Here is a 20,005-nt window from a genome sequence, read left to right as displayed (position 1 = left end):
TGAGGGTGTGCGTGAGTGCGTGCTGGGGGTTCCGTGGGTGAGACCCGACAGCGACTGAGTGAGCACCGGCGCACACTGAGGGGGGCCACTTGGGGACTTGGTGTCCCCAGACAGGGACCCGACAGCTTTGGCAAGTGTGGGGGGAAGTTGCCTGTGCGGGCTGACACGCTGCTGCAGTCTGCGGAAATGCGCAAGAAGGGAGGAACGTGTGTGTGTGCTGTGTGGGAGGTGTGGTGTGGCAACCCAAGGGAAGGAGGGAGGGGGAGGAACACACCAGGCTGGACCTGTAATCTTTGAAAAGCGCACGACGTGGAAGGGGCAGAAAGAACAGCACCGCCAGGAAGGGCCTTCCGCGCCAACCGCCAGCCCCGTCCTTCCGGCCGGCGCCCAGTTGCCAAGTTAGCGGTGTCTCGGCGTCGTGGACCCGTCCTATTAGAAGCCACAGAACTGCGATGTGGAAGGTACGGACTCGCAGAGGAAGGAGGGTACTTGCTAGTCGCTACTTCCTCTCAATGCTCGTGGGTACCTGCCCGTCGTCATTCAGGGTAGGTACCTGCTCCCGTACGGTATTTGCTACCTGCCGCCGTGCGTCCCCCATGCAAAACTTACGTATCGCAGGGCTGCTCTTGACCCTTTTCGTGTACTGCCACAGTCCAAGACCCAAGTACTCGGCCAAGTATTCAGCATCCACGCCCGGTAGGAGGTTTCCTGAGGAGCCAGGCATGTCGTACGCACGCTTGTATCCACTTCAATGCAGCAACATGTGTCCTCCAACAAGCCAAACTGTCACTGTCCCTATCAAATGTGTGCCTGTCCATACCAATCCACACCACGCTTGCCTACCAAACCTCGACTCGCATACGACTCGCATATCGTCTTCCAGTCTGAGCCTGTTTCCTCTCTCCCACTGACTGCCAGCTTCCCGCAGCAGCGATTCCCATTCAAGTCCCTCCTTATTTTTAGCCTTTTGTTCTTATCTATACTCCCTTCTGCCCTCTCTCCCTTTGGTCCTTCTTTTATAATCTACCTCTTATGCCTCCCAGACTCAATATCGGGCCGGACGGATCCCTCAACCACCGACTCGATCGTTCACCACGACACTCCAACCATCCGTCGCCTGCTCTGCCGAGCGCAACCACATGCGAATCCAACATCTCCGATTACATTGGTAGCGGAATCAGTAGCCCTGGACTGAGCCCCGGGCTCGACCAGCGCCTGGCCGAATTTGATGCATTGCGCAACGGCGACGACGATTATTTCGAACACGACTACGACGACGACGACGCCATGAGTGACACTCACCGACGACCACCCCTCCTCCGGAACCACGACTCTCGCTCTGGTCAGCCTCTCCTTAAGCCAAAATCCGACGACGACAATCACCTTCACGACGAGCGCCATGGCTATTCTACTCGATCGAGAGGTGGCAGCCCCTTGCTGACCCCTAACCGACCGACCTTCTCCCGCGGCTCGACGCTTCGCGCACACTCTCCTTCAACAGCCAAAGCCAACGCGCGTAAGAAGTACATTTACGCTGCCTTCTTCCTCGTGTTGAGCTTGTTCTCCTTCGTTATCCAGACCGAGTTGTCGGCGTATATTCAGCAGGAGCTCGGTTGGAATAAGGCATACTGCATGCTTTACCTCACCCACGGCTCTTGGTCTATACTCTGGCCCGTCCAGTTGTTGATTCTGCGCATCCAGAAGCGCAACGTTCCCTGGCCTGCCTTTTGGCGCCGCCACCGCGAGTTGCTTCACAGCACCGCCATCATGGTCCAGAACCAGACCCTGGACTGGGCACGACCCAACTCGCTCTCGCGCAAGTCGCCGCTGCTCTACCTTATCAGAACTACAGCGTTTGTGACGACCGCTCTCACTATTGCTGGCTTCAGCTGGTATGTCGCAGTCAACTTGACGACGCCTTCCGACCTGACGGCAATCTACAACTGCTCTGCGTTTTTCGCGTACGTGTTCTCTGTGCCACTGCTGAAGGAGCCTTTGCGCCTCGACAAGTCCATGGCTGTGCTCGTCGCTATCGCCGGCGTTCTCATTGTCGCATATGGTGACACCAGTCCCGGAGACGACGATGCTGCGCACCAGAAGGAAGCCGGCGAGCGCCTGACTGGCAACCTGGTCATCGGCATCGGCTCCGTGCTCTACGGTCTGTACGAGGTCCTCTACAAGCGCTTTGCTTGCCCGCCAGACGGCGTTACTCCTGGCCGCGGAATGATTTTCGCCAACACTTTCGGTTCCTGCATTGGCGCCTTCACTCTCACAGTCCTTTGGGTCCCGTTGCCTATTCTCCACTGGACTGGCATTGAGACCTTCTCCCTGCCCACGGGCTACACTGCTTGGATGCTCCTCGCCAGTGTTGTCATGAACGCCACTTTCGCAGGCAGCTTCCTGGTGTTGATTAGCCTGACAAGCCCCGTCCTGTCCAGCGTCGCGAGCTTGCTCACCATCTTCATCGTAGCCATCACGGACTGGTTCAGAACTGGAGAGCCTCTCAGTTCTGCGGCCCTCATTGGTGGCATCATGATTATGCTCGCCTTCGGCATGCTCAGCTGGAGTACGTGGCGTGAGATGACGGAGATCGAGGCAACAAAGGCTGTCGACCTCACCGATAGTGGCGATGATAGCGACCGGGATGAGCGCCAGGATTAGACTTGAGCACGGGATTTGCATACACTGGCGTTGGGGGGGTGTCGATGGTCACTCTGGTCTTTTTTCTTCTTCTCTGTGTTAAGTATGGGCATTTGAACGGGGATCCAGCGGTAACTGGCATTGGATTACAACTGCAGCATTTTGATCACGACAAGCTGGAATGCTTCGTCGCAGCGGATCGAAGGAGAGGGAATGGGGCATTGCGTGCCGTGGGGATGTAGCTGTTTCGTTTCATTGCATATGGGAGCCTCGTCTCGCCGTCTTCTTCTTTTTGCTTTCTTTCTCAAGTCTATTTGTTTGTCTGCATAGACGTCTCTCCTCAAGAGAGATTGGTTTACTTTGTCTCTGTTTAGAAAGCAGCGAGATACGAGCTGTTGAAGCTGCTGGATGGTAGTCGTTGGAAACAAGAACAAAACGCAACTTGCGATTTTTTTTTGGCTGCACTGCAGCTCAAAACCGTCAACAAAAACGTTCACTGACTTCTTTCTCTTCACATAATCCTAACCTACCGTAGCAGCTGTTCTTAGGCTTTCGCACTTGGACCTCTCATCGACCATATCCGCACATTCATACGAAGCCCACAGATCGTGGAGCTAATTGTCCAACCAGATATCCCAAGGTGAGCGAACAGAGCTTGAATTTTTTTTTTTTTTTTTTTTTTTTTGCAGCTGGGGACTGTTTTTTGACATGAAACAGGGGCGTCTCCAGCGATCAGCCCGAACCCGAGATGAAGAGCTCCACGCACCCGGTCCTTCCGCAGAGCAGCAGCAGGAGGACCCGCCACCCCGAGATTTCCGATACCGCAACTTGGGCCTTTGTGAATTTGGATGTCTTGCTAAGGTTGACCTCAACAGTAGTCACAGACCACAGTGTCTGTCCGCCTCACAGGATATAGACCATCTCGACGCGGTTCTCTGCCACATACGACCATACCCATTGGAAAACTCGGGATCCCGTCCGCTCTCCCATAGATAAGCTAATGAGGGCCGGAGTAGTAGTCAGGTCGGTGACGACTGGCGAATGCCCGGTGTTGTATGTCTTTTTTTGGTGTTTTTTTTGTGATGGGTTTTGAGGGTATCGTGGGTGCGGAAGGGTGGAGCGTGGGTTTGGTGGTGAAGTGTGCTGTGCTGTGATTGGTTGGTGGGTGGTTTGTTTCCTGTTTAGGTAAGTGGACTTCGGATGTCATATGACGTGAGAAGCGCAGAGGGCGCTGTTGGATCATGACCGTGGAAAGAGACCACTTTGACGTTTTTTGCGTGGAGTTGAGCAAGCTTTTTGGGAATCGTCATAATTCGCGAATATCCAGTAGCCGGGAGCACGCAGCGGAGAAGTTTTGGGGATATGGAAACTGCCTGCGGAGTTTTCTATAACTTGTCGATTGTCAAAAAAGTGTGCTATGCTTGTTCAAGGCTACCAAATGGAAGAAGTGGGCGAAGAAAGACTTGATTTCAACAACCGACTGACATTCGCATAGATGAGAGGCAAGATTCCGCATGTAAGTAGTGATGCTTTGGCTGATCAGGTATCCCTCTTGGCGAGTATCGTTGATTGCAGCCAGTTTGCAGCGGCGGAAAGATCAACCATCCCACCATAGTAATGGAAATGGTTTTATTAGAATGATGAGAACCACAAGTTGGCAATATCAAGGGGAACTTTTCAATTCTACGATTGTCCTTATTAAAGAAGCAAGTGTTATTTGACAAACCCATAAGACCCTTTTCTGAAATCCCCGAGGATATGTCCTCATGCCGTTCTTTTCAGAATAAAATGCGGTGTGACCGTCGCTCAGATCAAGCGAGTGAACATTGAAGACTGTCCTCCCAGTGATATCTCTCCTCCCTAAATAGTCGAACCCGTCTCTGGAATATTTAGAATGCCACCCTCAACGAGGTCCTTCGTCAGCTTAGATACCACCCCTTCCCAGCCTTTCGCAGCCATGGCATTAACAAAAACAGAAAAGTTATCCATCTGGCCAGTGATTGAGGGAATCTGTCCGATGGTGGAAACGGTGTCGGGTGACTCAATGAAGATCGATATCTCACCGCCGGAGAAACCTAGCGGCAAATGGTACTGAGAGCTAACGATTGTGGGCAGGGAAATAGCCGGTGCTGTCGGTGTGGAGCAAGATTGCAGAAGTACAAGTACTGCTATTAGACTCCGGGGAAGCACCTTGCTGTTGGATCATTCCGTGAACATGGTTTGTTGTGGATTGCGGCGGTGTGGTAGCTGTCGGGCTGCGTATCGCCGCAGGCCCAGCGCATGGGGGGTACAGGGTCGACGAAAGGCAAACGGCCATCGTGTACAGCTGAAAAGGGAGAAGATAGGTCAACTTTGTCCACGAGAATAGCAGTCAGCGTATCACTCACGTGCATAATCTCTGTAGAGAGGATCCCGCAAGAGTCTGGTCTGATGCATGGTAATGAGAACAGTATATGTAAGGTTCAGAAACTCCGACAACGGCTGCGTCGATACAGCCGGAGCTGTGGCTTCCAATGCATTCTTGAGGCTCATTGCGGTGACCATCGTATTGAGACAGGCGGCCAGGGCCAGGTCTTGAGAGAACTAGAGGATCCGTTGTGAAGACGCAGAGGTCGTCGTGGGGAAGTCGAGCACGTATAGAGTTTTCGGGTACTCCAAACTGCCGTCGTCGTACGAGGTATAGTTGCTCTTGTAGAGTGCTTTGCTCTTGGCGTCCATTAAGCTTGGGTCGCGGGCCAAGAATCCTGCGGTGTCCATGGTTGGGGAAGGGGGCATGGCGTGACGAAGCTGCACGGTGCCGTGGGTAGGGCGACTACCGAAGAGTCCTCCAAGCCCAGCAGGACCACGCATCGAGCTTCCTGTATCGCAGCCAACCGCAAGGTTGAGCCACTCGCATGAGGCCATGGATGAGCCTGATCTAGTAGATGACGACGCTGTGTCCTGGTACCCACCCGCGCGTGGGTTGGAAGGGCCATGGCAATCGACCCAGTATGCTGTCGCAACTTCTCCGTTCTCACATCGTGACGACTTCTGCGTGCCAACTACGATGGCGCCGGCGTCAGTGGGATACAGCCGTGCTTGTTTCGTTGGTAGCAGGATACCAGTGAAAACCCGTAATACGCACGACTGCCGCATGAAGTTCGAACTCCGGCCAGTGTACGGATTTCATTTACTGACACATGAGTCCCAGTCAAAGGTCTGTTGTCCGTTTTTCATGAAGTACAGGCGGGATGAAACCCCAATCGTGAGACTGTCCGCGGTAGGGATCTGAGCTGATAGCTGCTGAAAGTCGCCAGTTGGCTGTGAATTCGTAGTAGAGGGCAGGAATGAGTGGGACTCCAGTGAGATCACTCACGATCCTCAAAACCCCAGGTTAATTCCATGATTGATGAACAAAAGGGGTATAATAATGAGCCATGCCACGGAGTTGAACGGTTCTAGGGCGTGTATTATGGGGGTAATGATCGAGAACGTCCTTGCCAAAGAGTTCATCTTTGTGCCGTAGGACACCGAGAGAGGAACGGGAAAGGCTCGGTAGTGGCCACGGGAGGCAATGCGGTAGATTCGGGAATAAGATCCTTCATAGTCAAGATCGATGATGAAAGAGCATAAGCAAGTTGCTTAGCCGCGTTGAACTCAATGCCATACCCTTGTTCTTCAGACATCCTCTTCTAGTAGAACATCGATGTTTGAGTGAAAGTATTTCCAACACAAGAAGCAAGTGCTATGTTGGGTGGATATATAGAAACACTGGTGACTTGGGAAGAAAGTTGAGATGATTTCAGCTTTGGTGTCAGGTGGTAGCTTCATCTGGGGACCAATGGTGAATACGACAATTTTTCTCTGTGGTATGCTGTGCGCTATGCCCATTATGGGGCATTCCGCACATATACTTATCTATCGGCAGCGGCAGAGGTTTCCCAGGCTCAAGTCTGCGGGGCTTCTCCGGACGGTGGGGTCAACTACTCGGGCACCTCTCGCTATTTACATATAGATCTCGCCACAGTGCTTATCTGCGCTTGTGAGGGAAGCCGATTTTCGGGTGGAACTCAAATGTTGCTTTCAGTGACCACTGACCAGTTTGGGAAAGGAGAGATTTCATCGATCATTTTGACGGGAGAGAGCCCATTAATCGGCCCAGCCATAATGGAACGAAACCTGTTTTTGAGTGGCATGAAAATCCCCATCCTAAGGTATGCGTGGCGATGCTATCCGATGCTTGCTACATGTCTAGTGGGGAGGTAAAGCTCATGCGAGGCGATGGTACCACTTCAAAGGTCGAGGTTCCTCAGATGGTAGGTTGCCTAAAATTTGGAGCGATTGGTATCAACTGAGGGGTGGAAGGGACGCGCCATGCTTTCATAGGGTCGATGAATCACCCACAAGGCCGCACCAGTCACGAACACACCCGAACGAGTCATTACATCTTGTTCCTATAGATATAATGCATGATTGCCGCATCATCACATGTTATTACTCAATAAACCTATTCAGATATGGAGTCCTATTCTGTCAGGTCTTTTCAGCCCCTGTTTTTCCCAATTCTCCATTGCCTGCTCAAACAGCCCCGCCTGCTCTTCCTTAGAAGGTTGAGGATTGGGTTTTCCCCTTTTCAGTCGACTTTCCGCCGTCTCAATGAGCCTGGCCTCCGTATCCGTATCCTTCATGACGTCTATTTCGAATTCGTAGGATCGGACCTCGCAGTTCCGCCATCCCGTTCCAGGGTTCAGCCATGAGTCCTCCCAATCATCGGCGAAGTAGTGCAGAAAGCCGCCGTGGGTTACGAGCGCAATTTGAGGGTCTGTATCGCCTTGCTCGATCAGTTGTCGTATCTTCTGTCGGATAAAGAAGCGGACGTCGCGGGCGCGGGCTGCTATAGCGCTGCTTTCTGGGCTATAGCGAGTCCCTAAAGCCTTGTCGTTCCAGCTGTCGTTGACTAGGGAGAGGTCGACGGGCCACTTGTTCTCGGCTACAACTCGGCGGAGGACTGCTGGATCAGTGCCGACATCGCACGGGTCATCCGAGGTTTCTTGAGCGTCGGGAATGGCGACAATCTCAGGGTGACACTTATTGCTGGCCATGAGGGCAGGTTGAAACAATAAGTTGGCAGATTGAAGTGTTCGGCAAAGCGGAGAAGAAAGGATAATGGATATCTTTGACTGATCTGAGAAGGTGGTCTTGCGCAAAAGCATGCTCTGCTCTTCACCCAAGGGAGTCAGGCGAGGATCAGGAAGGGTATAACATCCGGCTCCAACGTTGTGGAAGCCCTGTCCATGGCGGACACAATGTATCACTGGTGACATTGTGAGATGTGCAGAAGTAGAAAAGATGTGTTTCGGAGCGATACGCAAGACTGAATTTTGCAAGCAGCCAATCTACTGGCAACACTGCAGTTCACGAGATATAAAGACTGGCCTTGGATTACAAATACACCTGGATTTCCAATCCCAGCTGACAAAAGCTTCATGCCATCACGACACAATTCACTTCCCAACTGACACTTGATGTTATCACAACACAAATTGACAAGTAGAGTGTAGCCTTTACAGATCGTGGTTGAATCTCGACCCAATCACAATGCTGGCAGAGGGATTGAGCTAACCCCAAATAGGCAGCCAAGACGCATGTCGTGCATTAGCGTCACGTCCCCTGACGCCTCGTCTGGCAAGCTTTACAGACCTCAGTGATGGGGATCATAGTGAACATAGTGGTTTTCAACCTCATTCGTCCGCAATAAGGATAACTGATAGGTCGCTAGGAATTCCCGAACGGTCGTGATTCAATTTTGTTAGTAGGAAACTTGACGATTAGTGGTAAGAACAAACAGATACAAAGCCACTCAGCGAGACGGGTGTGTGGACTAGGTACAGGCACGTATAAGCCAGTACCTGTGCAACATTTCAAACCCTTGAAAGCTGTTGGCGGTGGAGTTAGGTTGCCATACAACCTCAATGGCCCGAAAATTTACATCTTCGGGAGTTTGGATTACAAATGAGATGGTGATTTACCTGACAGAAGAATGTTTTAAGACCTGTTGTCCTCGTTCTCTCATAGCCGAGCTTCTGCTCGTTACCTTACACATCTGCGCGAATTCCGGATCTTATATTTGAAAGACAATGACACGACCATCACTACGCGCATCACCGCCTCAGCGGGATTTGAGCAACACTTTCGCAACATCGACAATCTCGCCGGGGGAATGTAGCCCTGGGGCTCTAGCACCAAGGATCGATCCTCTACTAAACGACAACACTTCTCCGGACCGCGATGACACTGCGGAAACCAGACCCGAAGTTGACGAATCCCTCCAAACACGAATCGAGCGTCTCGGCCGCGAGCGCCCTCCGATTTTTACAACCCGCTGGAGCGAGATGATATTCGTCTTCAGCATCTCCATGTCCCAATTCTTGACAGAATACTTCGTCTCGGGCTTCACCGTCATTCTCCCAACACTGATCAGAGAGCTCGATATACCGCAAGCAGCCAGCGTGTGGCCAGCGACCGCTTTCTCCCTTGTCATCGCCAGTACCTTGCTCGTTTTTGGCCGTCTGGGCGATATGTGGGGTGGATATCCCGTCTTCATATGGGGCCTTACCTGGCTTCTTGCCTGGAGCATAATAGCCGGGTTCAGCATCAATCCGCTGATGCTCGACTTCTGCCGGGCTCTCCAAGGGCTAGGGGCTGCGGCGTTCTTACCTACTGGTGTTATGCTGATGGGTTCCTTGGATCGTCCTGGGCCACGCAAAAACCTCGTCTTTGCAGTATACGGCACTTCAGCGGTATTAGGATTTTTCGGTGGCATTCTCGTGGCAGGAATCGTGGGACAATTCAAGCGCTGGGGCTTTTACTTCTGGATCGGGGCCATTCTGACGGCAATTACGCTGTTAACTTCAGTCTTGTCTATTCCGCGTCCTCATTCAAAGGACCAACCCGCGAAAGACCGACCCCCAACCAAAGCCAAAATGGACTACCCCGGCGCCATCACGATTGTCTGTGGCCTCACTCTAGTGGTGTTTTCCATCTTGCAATCAGCACACGCCCCTGCAGGTTGGAGAACGCCATATATTCCAATCTGTCTCATACTCGGTGTCGCGTCACTCCTTGCGGCAGTCTACGTGAAACGCGCATCTCTACTCAGCCTCTCCTGCCAGCTTCGATCTTCACTACCCCTTCCATGAGCCCTCTCCTTTTGGCCCTCTTTCTGCTTTACGGCACATGGGGCATCTTTTCTGTATACGGCACACTCTACTTCCAGAACATCATGTCTGCCAGTCCATTGCAGGTGGTAGCGTGGTATGTGCCTCTCGGTGTTGCAGGCCTCATTCTCAGCGTCATCGAAGGCTTCATTTTGCACCTGGTTCCAGGGCGTGCGCTGTTGATCATTTCCGGTCTAGGAGCCGTGGGGTCACAACTTCTCATGGCTCTGATTCCCCTAGGAGGAACTTATTGGGCATGGGTCTTCCCTGCAGTCATTTTCAGCACCGTGGGAATCGATCTGTCTACGATCTTAATGACGGTTTTCGTGACCACAACCTTTCCTACATCACAGCAGGGTCTGGCTGGAAGTGTTGTCAATTCTGTGCTGCAGCTAGGTGTAGCTTTCGTTCTTGCTTTGACGGACATCATCCAGTCAGCAACGGTAGATGAAGAAGGATTGGGGAAGAGTTACAAGAACACACTCTGGTTTGGAGTGGGTGCTGCAGCCACGAGCTTGTTAATTCTGGCGATCTGGGGAAAGGTACCTAAGGCCAGTAGTGATTTGACCACGGACGAGAAGGCTGAACTCCTGAAAGAGGCAATGGCTGAGCACGAAAGGCAATCGGCCAACAGAGATGATACTCCGCGAGGTGCATGAGCCCACATTAAACCTCTGCTCACAATCCTTTGCTAGACCAGGTGGTTATAAACTCATGTTTATTACCCAGTGGGTGATCTCAGATTTTAGTAGTCTCCTATGTAGTTCAGGTCAGCGGGCAATGGATCTCTACAAACCCAATGATAGATCATCTGGTATCACCCTACAATCATGCAATCAACCAGTCGATGCCCATATTCTTCAGTTTGCGTATCCAAGTCCAATTATCTTCCTCTTCGCAGAATTGGTCATTGTTGCTGGTTACGAGATTCTCGTTTCTCCTCCCGTCCCATATGTTCCTCAATGCTTCGAGAGCATCTCTGGTAACTCCCCAAGGCTCCGTTTCCCAGAGCTCTTGGAATCTCCTCACTACCCAAGCACGATTCGCAGGGTCAGCCGTTTCTAGGCCAGCAATGAAAGCCGGCCAAGCTGTTGCTGTGAATAATGCATCTCCTGGGTGCATATTTGAAAGATGGGTGATGATTTCGGCGGCTAGGACTTCAAGATCATCTGGCAATCCTGTATTGGGCCACAGAGCAAGTATAATACGAGAGAGATAGACACACACAGCCGCCTTGTGTGCAGAGGCAATTATAGTCCGATGGAGGAGGTCGTCAGCAGGGGAGCGTGGCTGTAAAGTGATGGCCCAGACAGCTGGGTCGAACGACTTCGCGGCCTGTAAGAGATGAAGCCCATCTTGCTGTCCTGAATTGATCAAGCTACCCGAAAACACGGAAACGTCGTTCATCTTCAATAGTTCAGACCCTGCCTGTATCAAAGGAAGGAGGGCTGCCGGAAACGACGAGCAATGGTTGCCTTCTGCATCTTGAAGCAGTGACATAGTAGTCGTCGATAGCCCACCGCTGTGCGGTAGATGAGAATTCGCGAATGATGATCCAAGAAGATCATACCTAGTGCATGTCAGATCAGAAGCCATGAATTACTTGAAATGATGACTTACACGAAACAGTTTGACACCAACCAGCTGCGAAGCGGGCTCAAAGCAGTCGCTGTCTCCGGACCGAATGCGATCAGCTTCTCAATTATCAATCTCGCACCATTGATGTGGAATATCCAGCGGCCCCGCCCAGAGTCAATGAGCTCGAACCCAATGAGGAGGAGTACCACCGCCAGAATCACATCAACATCCACCGAAGCCATGTTTTCGAGAGCAGACTTCAGCAGGCAAAGTGCCCGCTGCTTGGCTCTAAGTGCATCATGGAAAGTCTCCGGGTGAGATGTCGTGTACGGGCTAATCGATAGGGAGCCCGCTAAGCTTGTGCTGCTCTGAGTCGAGGCCCTCGTTGTTAAGATGCTTGAAGAACTTGATGACCGTTGATAGGCGTTTGACATGTGCAAAGCTGAACTGGCGATGATCGCCTGTAACAGTATGGGCTGCTGGTGCGCCATCGCAATGAGGTCGCGAAATGGATTATCTTTGGGGGTGTCATAGAGAACAAAGTCCCTACAAACATTGCTTGCAACTTTCGGTCAAGAATGTTAGTATGAACAGCAGCCAAGCGGGTGAAGGTAGCCTACAATAGTTCAGATATCTCCTCGATCGATGATCTAGATCTTGCGCAAGCGGGTCTATGAGCGAGCGAGGAGAGTTCGGCTTCGAGCTTGCGAACGGGGGCTGATTTGCAGACACGATAGGACCCCATGCCGCTTGTAGAGTCGAGGTGGTATCTCCCCTCTGGATCTTGTTTATGTTGTCGGATGTAACACCAGCCATTTTCCCACGACTCGCCATGCCAGTTTCCCATTGTAACAGAATGCCATACCCTAGACAACTTTGACCCTTACTGGTGCATTTCAGGCAGTGCGGAAGGGATCGATCACACTTCAAGCGGCTGCGCCTACAGTTGTGGCATGCTCCCGACTTTGAACTCATGGCCAGGCTGCAGTATGGAATGGATAACAAGGCAAACAGTCGATTCGTACTTGGATAAAAAGGGGGTGATGATGTGAATTGTGCTGCCACGAAATCAGGCGCTAATGCTGAAAGCCTTTCTAAAAGCGGTCATTCATGGGCATTAGTCAGCCACGTCAAGCGCCAGACGCCCCCTAATACATTGCGTGCGTAGGGGGCGAGGGTCTAGCGTGAGCCAGCGAGACGCTGTCATCTCCTTGTAGATAAGATAGGGGAGTGGTATTTCCGGCAAACCAGACTCTTGAAGATCTTGACAAGCATTACCGCAAATCGTCCTTTACAGTGTAAGATGTACTTGATGATGGAAACAAAACATACGCGAACCGTCCTGCGGCTAGTGAAGTAGTCTTGTCGGAATATCTCCGGCAATGAGACACGAAATGCTGGCCATTGAGCAGCTTATCTCAACCTGAAGACTGCGGGATGGGGGCATGGTAAGCGCACACATACCTGCGGTTCTCTTTGGCTAGGAAATGGGTCCAAGGAGAAAGTAATGCACAGATCAGAAATTCAATCTGAGTAGTAATTTCGGCGTTGAAGATTGCAGAATGAAACGTGATCGACTCCAAATTCTCCAAAACCGAGAAAGAATCCACGTAAGGTTAGCTAGAACGGACTTGACTCTGCCATATACATGTATATAGGTACATGTAAGTCTCCAAAGGCCATGTCCTGCTCTTTATGTGAGTTCGTCTTCCAGTATCGATCTTCCAGTATCTACTCAAGAACACCCTCAATCATAACCTTGAACACATCCGGTCTTCCAGCCTTGACCAACTCGAACGCCTCCTCGGCCTGCTCAAACTTGTACCTATGCGTTACCAATCTCTTGACATCAATTTTGCCACCAGAAAGAAGCTCAATCGCAGCCGGATAGCTACCGGCCTTGTACCTTATCGAGCCCTTGACGCACAGCGCCTTTGTACAAACTGCAGTGATTGGGAAAGCAACTGCGTCTTTGCCCATGCCCGCCTGCACAAACGTTCCGCCCTTCTTCGCCGCAAACACGCCGAGCTGTATACAAGCCTCCGCACCGGAGCACTCAAGCACTACATCGGCGCCATCTCCCAGACCCAATTCCTCGTTCATCTTTGCAGCGATAGTCTCTGCATGGACCATCGGGTCAACACCCTCACCAGCGCGAGGAGGGATGTACGTCGCGTCGGTGCCGTAGCTCCTGGCGACTTCGAGTCTCTTCTCTACAACGTCAACCCCAACAACCTTGCCGGCGCCCCAAAGCTTCGCCACGGCTTGACACAGGACTCCTATGGGGCCACATCCCAGAACGAGCACAGTCTGGTGCGGTCTCAGATCAGCCGTCTCGCAGATTGCACACGCCACCGAAAGCGGCTCCACCATGGCAGCCTCTTCCATGGATACGCTATCAGGGACCTTGTAACAGAAGTCCGAGGCGTTGATGTAGTACTTGGCCAGTGTACCGTCGACGGGGGGCGTTGCGGCGAAGATCATGTTCGGGCAGATGAAGTAGCTGCCGTTGCGGCAGTAGCTACACCGACGACAAGGAACGCCGGGCTCCATGGCGACTCTGTCGCCGGGCTTGAGATGCGTGACGTGTTCGCCGACTTCGACTACGACGCCTGAAGATTCGTGGCCGAGGACCATGGGGCCTTTGACAACGTACTCGCCAATCCGGCCCCGTTGCCAGCTGAACAATTTATTAGATCTGCATTTACTGAGAGGGTCACGGGATCTTGGCTTACTAGTGGACGTCACTACCGCAGATACCGGTCTGTGAGACATGGACGACAACATCATGGCCGTCTTTGAGTTGAGGCTTGGGCCTGTCTTCGATGACGACCTTTTTGATGTCTTTGAGAACGAATGAAGGATTCTGCGAGATGTTAAGATGACAATTGAAGAATCGACAGATACAACACGTACCTGCATGTTGATGGATCTCACTGTCTGCGTCTGGTTGATGTGCAATAACGGTCTTCACCCATTTCCAATGTAAACGGCCCCTTTATGCCAGAATTACCCGGGTTTATGGGGCACGGCGTATTATATTCATTGCTCAAAATATCAGTCATTTCTCAAAACACGATAATCAAAGAACCACTCACATCGTCAATGCTGTGGCCCTCGTGACGGACAGCAACGTCTTTGCGGGTAGGGTGGCGCGTAAACTTCCTGAAACGGAAATACTGACGACGATGCGGTCGTCGTCACATCGATTGCCATGAAACTGGCCCATCAAGCTGGCGCCAAGTTCTAGATTCCAACTCGACCGAGAGCTCCACGACTTCGCGAAAAGTGGGAATCTTCGATATCTGGGTTGAATCGTTCTTCATTTCCCCAAAAGCCCTTTTCCCCAGTGGTCCCACCGTTCCATGCCTTGCTACGTCATAGGTTTTTTGATAGACGGTCAGTATTCCTAGTCTCGTCTGTTGTGAACTCCCCATGAAAGCGGATTCACTATTATTACACTGTTTACTATCTTGCCAGGGAAAGAGATTCACGTCCAACACCCCACTCCTGAAGCAAAGATTCGACTCGGTACCCCGTGACAATTCCAAGATCATCTTCGATCTCCCGGAGCATGCCAACCAACCTATTCCTGTCCTCGGTTTGGGTGCAGCACCTCCCTGCAACATACAGGGGCTGAATGGCACGAAGTCTGACTGCATCGCAAGGAGTTCCACGCACAATGGAGATGACCTCGGACGCGTGACCTTGTAGTTTATGTTCCACGTCACGAAACGCCCGCAAAAGATCAAACGAGGTACGACCTCCGATGCCAGCGTCTCCCGGAAGCAGTTCTGATGGACGGTGAATCAGCAGAAGCATGCATGCCATGTGATAGTACATCATCGTGGTAGCACATAGGTCGTTGCTGAACCAAAGTTCACGACTGAAGAGGTCAGGTGCGGCCTCGCTTGAACCCCTATCCGTGAAGAAAGTGCCATCCACAAGGAAAGAGGGGGATATCGTCTGAAACCAGGCTTGGAAATGGTCTTCAAGTGACATGAAAGCCAATCTTGGTTGAATCAGCATTGTCTCGAGATGTGAAGACGGTGCTAGATAGTTGATCAGTTTGCACAAGTATCGTATGAGAGTGTAGGATAAAGCCTTATCCCTCGCGTGTTCCGCTGTGTTTGCAAGGCTGTTTGGGCTAGCGCCTGTGGTCAGACTCCCATTATCTTCAATCAAAAGACCCATGTTACGCCAGAGAGCGAGATTCTCCGTATCGATACGTGTCCTTCTGTGTGATACGACTGGAGAATGGGTTAATGAGGACCTGGAAACAAACCAGTATTTGCTTCACTTACAGGATTCCTCGAGATCGTTCACCACAAAGTTCCAGAATCCGGCCTTGACTTGCATGATGTCTTTGGTAAACGGATAGACTGCCTCGAACATTGGGTCGGGATGGAGTAGCCGTCCGTCGTCGATGAGATCGAGCAGCTTGGAGAAACCGAACAAGTGGCCAGACCACGCGTCTCTATTCGCACTTATTTGCTCATACTGGATTAAGATGCAAGTCCCGAGGAGTCTTACGATGGGGTCCTCTCCATCTGCTCGTATCATGAGATTCCCCTGCGACAGTGACGTCGGCGGTGAGGCATAATTCTGGGCGGGGTGTTCTGAAGTGATTGACTTCACTAGCGTTTGTATCGCCTTCTCATAGTATTTCGCCCCATACCACATCAGCCCCAATGGACCGCGCTGGAGTTTAGCGGCAATTCCCTGTTGAGTCTTGCCGGTAATAATTGTCGACAAGGGACTTCGCATCTGGCCAAGTTGTTTGGCGGCAACGGCACAGGCTGCGTAGCGGAGTATCGGGTGGTCTCGGGCTAAGGTCAAAACTTCCCGGCTGAAGACTTCATAACGGTAAAGCAGGTCCATCCTGTGTTGACATTTCAGCAGCTAGACTCATAGGCCAACTTCGTATTGGATTACGCACCATGGGGCTATGCACTCTGAGTAGTGTCTAAGGAGGAATAGTTCTTCTTGAGTATTTCTGAGAGGGTCAACCGCAGATGCTTCAAGCTGTGCAGGCGAGCCTTCGAGATGAACTTCGAACCCCACACTTAGATGGTCTTGTTCCAGGTGCGGGTCGTCGGTAGTTGGGGAGGGTTGTCCTTCTCCGGCTCCGTCAATAGTCGCTGGTTCACTGTCATTGCGGGCGTCGTCTGCATCGATTGTTTCTTCTCGATAGACGCTAGTATTGACTCGTGAGCCAGACGCAGGTAAGTTCACTGCACTCACTGCTTAGCCTATCAGAAAAAGACAGCCGTAAATGAAGGGTTCAGTTGTTTACCGGCTTCATCATTCTGAAGTGGGGCATTTGACGCCGGCTCGGATGTGACAGTCACGTTGTTGGCATCTTCTTGGTCACCTTGGACCGAGTCATTGAACCGAATCGATAGTTCGTGTTGCCTGAAAATCGAATCTTGGATTCGACAGTTGCGATTCGCCTTCCGGCAGTGACCACACTGGGGTTGCTGCTCGTCACACTTGATCTTGCGTCTGCGGCATTCTGGGCTGCATGTCAATCAGCAGATGCCATACGCCGTCCAGCGAATCACGCATGCACTTACCAGCCTTTCCGTGATCGCTTTCTTCCCCGCATTCGTTCTGAGTGTCTGGCTCCGCTGCTTGGCAATGGCATTGGTTGATCTCGAAAGCGTTCAACGAAGACGTTGTCAGTCGCACAAATTTCTGGATTTGGTAGTTTAGGGTTGAAGTCAGTCAAAAAAAAAGCCGGCCAACTAAGAAACCCGCCGTCTACCTACTCATCAGTGCAGCCAACCTCGCGTAGGAAAACAACGCGTAATCTTCCTAAAACCGTTAGCGCGTTTCTCCGAAGTTGGCTCCTCTCCCCCTGAACACATTATTGATGCATGGTCTACCCGGCATCTGATCACTGACGTAAGGCCGACCCCACGGGGAAGACGTCGGGCCATTTCGCTTTATTCCGCTCAGTCTTTACCCCGGATTTGTGCCGTAAAAGTATATTTATATATTTGAACAGAAACCTATTGAGGCTAATGATGGCTGGTCAAGCTGAAGCCTTCCGCTAAGCAGCAATCATCCCAAACTTGAAACCTGGACCCTCGAAGCCAACAACTATGGTCACCTCAACAAGACAGCAGCCGTATTTTGGGCTCACTGGAAAATGGCTCACATATTGGATCACTTTCGCCTGTTCAACAGACATGCTTCTGTTTGGCTATGATCAGGCGTCAGTCGTGACCCCCTAACAAGGCACACCCCAACTAAAGCAATTCTGACAATGAAGAAACAGGTCCTTCAGCGGTGTCATTGTGACCGACAACTTCCTCGAGGTGCATGATTTAGTTGGCCCGGAGAAGACCCAAATGCTCTCGACCGTCACTGCAATTTACGATATTGGATGCTTTCTCGGGGCCATTGTCGCCTTTACAATCGGCGAGCGACTCGGCAGAACGAAATCCATCATCGTTGGCACGGCAATCATGACCATCGGGGCTATCTTAAAATGCACATCGTATAGTCTGGCACAGATGTTCGTTGGTCGCATCATTCTGGGGTAAGTATTAAGGGATGAAGTTGCGCTTTCACTTATTTGTCCATTACACTTACTAATTACTTCGTCAACCGCAGAGTTGGAAACGGTATCAACACAGCCACCGCCCCGATCTGGCAGACCGAGACAGCACCTGCACATTGGCGGGGCAAGTTGGTCATGTTCGAGATGATGATGAACATCGCGGGCTTCTCCTTATGCAACTGGATCAATTACGGCCTCTCCTTTGCCGGCGGTGCTGTTGCCTGGCGATTTCCGCTTGCCTTCCAGTTCGTCTTCATCATTGCGCTATTCGCAACGGTGCCTTGGCTTCCTGAATCTCCCAGATGGTTGATGTCACATGGGCGAGAGGCAGAGGCAACTGAAGTCTTAGCCTGCCTCGAGGCAAAGCCGCAAGATGACGTCTATGTTGTTTCGCAGAAGGAAGAGATCCTCTTCAGCATAAACTACGAGCGAGAGCATCAAATCAGATGGCGAGATCTTTTGCGGCCACAGCCTGAGGCGACCAAACCACTCCGACGACTCATCTTGGGAGCTGGAACCCAGTTCATTCAGCAGTTCGAGGGTAAGTGATACTTTACAGCTTCTTCACAGCTACTGATAGTGTCAAGGAATCAACATCATGTCTTATTACCTCCCTACCGTCTTGATAACCGCTGTAGGACTGCCGACCGAGCTAGCTCGACTGCTAACCGCTGTCAACTCCGTGACCTACCTCATCTTCTCATGCGTCTCGATTACGCTTGTGGAGAAATGGGGTCGAAGAGGATTGATGCTCATCTCAACTGCAGGACAAGGTTTGTCTTTCCTAGTCATCACCATTCTACTTAGATTCGGTGAGGCGGGAGGCAACCGGAAAGCAGCAGAAGGGTCTATTGTATTCTTCTTTCTGTACTACATTGCTTTTGGGGTGGGCATGCTGGGGATTCCTTGGCTTTACCCCACTGAGATCAACTCCATCGCTATGCGTACAAAGGGTGCTGCTGTAGCAACTGCTACAAACTGGTAAGATACTTCCTATGGCTGGGAAGAAATGCAGATAAGCTGATGATAACTTCAGGATCACGAACTATGTGATCGTTCAGATCACACCCATTGGCATTCAAAACCTGGGTTGGAAGTTCTGGATCGTCTTCACTGTCTTGAATGCCGCCTTCCTACCCGTCATCTATCTATTCTACCCGGAAACTTGTATGTTTGATCACTGAAGTAACGATGATAGCGTCATCTAACGTGGTTTTCCTAGCAAACCGGACGCTCGAAGATCTTGACGAGTATTACCGCAATAACCCTCCGCTCATTGTCATCGGGGATAAGGATGCTATTGGAACCAAAAGACCTCAGAAATATGTCGACCACGAGGAAGCTCAAGTGGAGCGTGTCGCCCACGAAGACGGCGTCACTGAAGCTGCAGACAAGAAGACATCACGGACTGAAGCACGTCACGTGGAGTGAGCGGTGAATGGAGAAGCGAAGTATTTTACCGTACGAGTTGAAGCTTATCTTAAGATTATGGCAATGAATGAGGTATACGTTGGGTGGGTCATTTTCTACGGAGTGATTTTCAGAAAGTAAAGTGTATTCTTGTTCATGAATCGCACGCCGCCCTCAAGCGATTCAGACTCGTAGTCTACATGCGGTTTTTTTGAAAGAAGAGAACAGTACGCTTCATACAATGTGAGACCTGGGCCTACTACATTGGCAGGCTGAAACGGAGTCATACGTAGACATCGATGTGAATGATCTAAGGTATGTTTAGATAGCATAGCGACTTTTCGATTCCTGCAAACATGTATGTGCGTGATGCGATGGCAAATACTGAGGTATACTATATGCTTTGTCTGTCTAGCTATCTTACCTATCTCTAGGTTCTCTATGGTGGATGTCAAAGTGATTCTGGCTCTACGGCACAGCTCCCCTCCCCCGCAAAATTCAAGACAACGACAAGTTCACCCAATTTTTAAGATTTGGGGATCACAGTATGCGGGTACTTTGACCTATGCCCTCCTTTGTCCTAGAAAATCAGCACGGGCACCCTATTCGATTG

The 20,005-nt window shown here is 51.2% G+C and overlaps 8 protein-coding genes across 8 annotated transcripts; 3 read left to right on the top strand and 5 right to left on the bottom strand.

Moving 5' to 3' along the window:
• Nucleotides 1–1,032: 1,032 nt before the first annotated feature.
• On the top strand, nucleotides 1,033–4,139 carry CGGC5_v006628 (putative transporter; the record flags this gene model as incomplete). Its single annotated transcript, XM_032031399.2, has 5 exons — nucleotides 1,033–2,566; nucleotides 3,271–3,280; nucleotides 3,358–3,501; nucleotides 3,754–3,825; nucleotides 4,136–4,139. 5 exons carry the CDS (start codon nucleotides 1,033–1,035, stop codon nucleotides 4,137–4,139), a joined length of 1,764 nt encoding a protein of 587 aa, XP_031889365.2.
• Nucleotides 4,140–5,223: 1,084 nt separating this feature from the next.
• On the bottom strand, nucleotides 5,224–5,544 carry AMI1-3 (Amidase 1; the record flags this gene model as incomplete). Its single annotated transcript, XM_032031398.1, has 1 exon — nucleotides 5,224–5,544. One exon carries the CDS (start codon nucleotides 5,542–5,544, stop codon nucleotides 5,224–5,226), a length of 321 nt encoding a protein of 106 aa, XP_031889364.1.
• Nucleotides 5,545–7,130: 1,586 nt separating this feature from the next.
• Nucleotides 7,131–7,943, bottom strand: CGGC5_v006626 (putative phosphatase; the record flags this gene model as incomplete). The annotated part of the gene is made up of 1 exon (XM_032031397.1): nucleotides 7,131–7,943. The coding sequence occupies one exon, from the start codon at nucleotides 7,941–7,943 to the stop codon at nucleotides 7,131–7,133; it is 813 nt and encodes a 270-aa protein (XP_031889363.1).
• Nucleotides 7,944–8,756: 813 nt separating this feature from the next.
• terJ-2 (Efflux pump terJ) lies at nucleotides 8,757–10,495 on the top strand (the record flags this gene model as incomplete). Its single annotated transcript, XM_066151718.1, has 2 exons — nucleotides 8,757–9,629; nucleotides 9,779–10,495. The coding sequence occupies 2 exons, from the start codon at nucleotides 8,757–8,759 to the stop codon at nucleotides 10,493–10,495; spliced, it is 1,590 nt and encodes a 529-aa protein (XP_066009155.1).
• Nucleotides 10,496–10,664: 169 nt separating this feature from the next.
• Nucleotides 10,665–12,230, bottom strand: acr-2-4 (Acriflavine sensitivity control protein acr-2; the record flags this gene model as incomplete). Its single annotated transcript, XM_032031395.1, has 3 exons — nucleotides 10,665–11,406; nucleotides 11,457–11,979; nucleotides 12,035–12,230. The coding sequence occupies 3 exons, from the start codon at nucleotides 12,228–12,230 to the stop codon at nucleotides 10,665–10,667; spliced, it is 1,461 nt and encodes a 486-aa protein (XP_031889361.1).
• A 915-nt stretch (nucleotides 12,231–13,145) lies between these two features.
• xdhA-4 (putative D-xylulose reductase A) lies at nucleotides 13,146–14,336 on the bottom strand (the record flags this gene model as incomplete). Its single annotated transcript, XM_032031394.1, has 3 exons — nucleotides 13,146–14,094; nucleotides 14,150–14,280; nucleotides 14,331–14,336. 3 exons carry the CDS (start codon nucleotides 14,334–14,336, stop codon nucleotides 13,146–13,148), a joined length of 1,086 nt encoding a protein of 361 aa, XP_031889360.1.
• A 546-nt stretch (nucleotides 14,337–14,882) lies between these two features.
• AMTR1-6 (Transcription activator AMTR1) lies at nucleotides 14,883–17,022 on the bottom strand (the record flags this gene model as incomplete). The annotated part of the gene is made up of 5 exons (XM_032031393.1): nucleotides 14,883–15,664; nucleotides 15,719–16,296; nucleotides 16,354–16,648; nucleotides 16,711–16,934; nucleotides 16,991–17,022. The coding sequence occupies 5 exons, from the start codon at nucleotides 17,020–17,022 to the stop codon at nucleotides 14,883–14,885; spliced, it is 1,911 nt and encodes a 636-aa protein (XP_031889359.1).
• A 499-nt stretch (nucleotides 17,023–17,521) lies between these two features.
• Nucleotides 17,522–19,413, top strand: CGGC5_v006621 (Sugar transporter STL1; the record flags this gene model as incomplete). The annotated part of the gene is made up of 6 exons (XM_032031392.1): nucleotides 17,522–17,634; nucleotides 17,698–17,961; nucleotides 18,036–18,523; nucleotides 18,570–18,963; nucleotides 19,019–19,149; nucleotides 19,205–19,413. 6 exons carry the CDS (start codon nucleotides 17,522–17,524, stop codon nucleotides 19,411–19,413), a joined length of 1,599 nt encoding a protein of 532 aa, XP_031889358.1.
• Nucleotides 19,414–20,005: the final 592 nt, after the last annotated feature.

Source organism: Colletotrichum fructicola (genome assembly GCF_000319635.2).
Source record: "Colletotrichum fructicola Nara gc5 chromosome Unknown KSG_Nara_v1_contig03, whole genome shotgun sequence".
Classification (NCBI taxonomy): Eukaryota; Fungi; Ascomycota; class Sordariomycetes; order Glomerellales; family Glomerellaceae; genus Colletotrichum; species Colletotrichum fructicola.
This window is presented reverse-complemented; position numbering and strand designations above follow the sequence as displayed.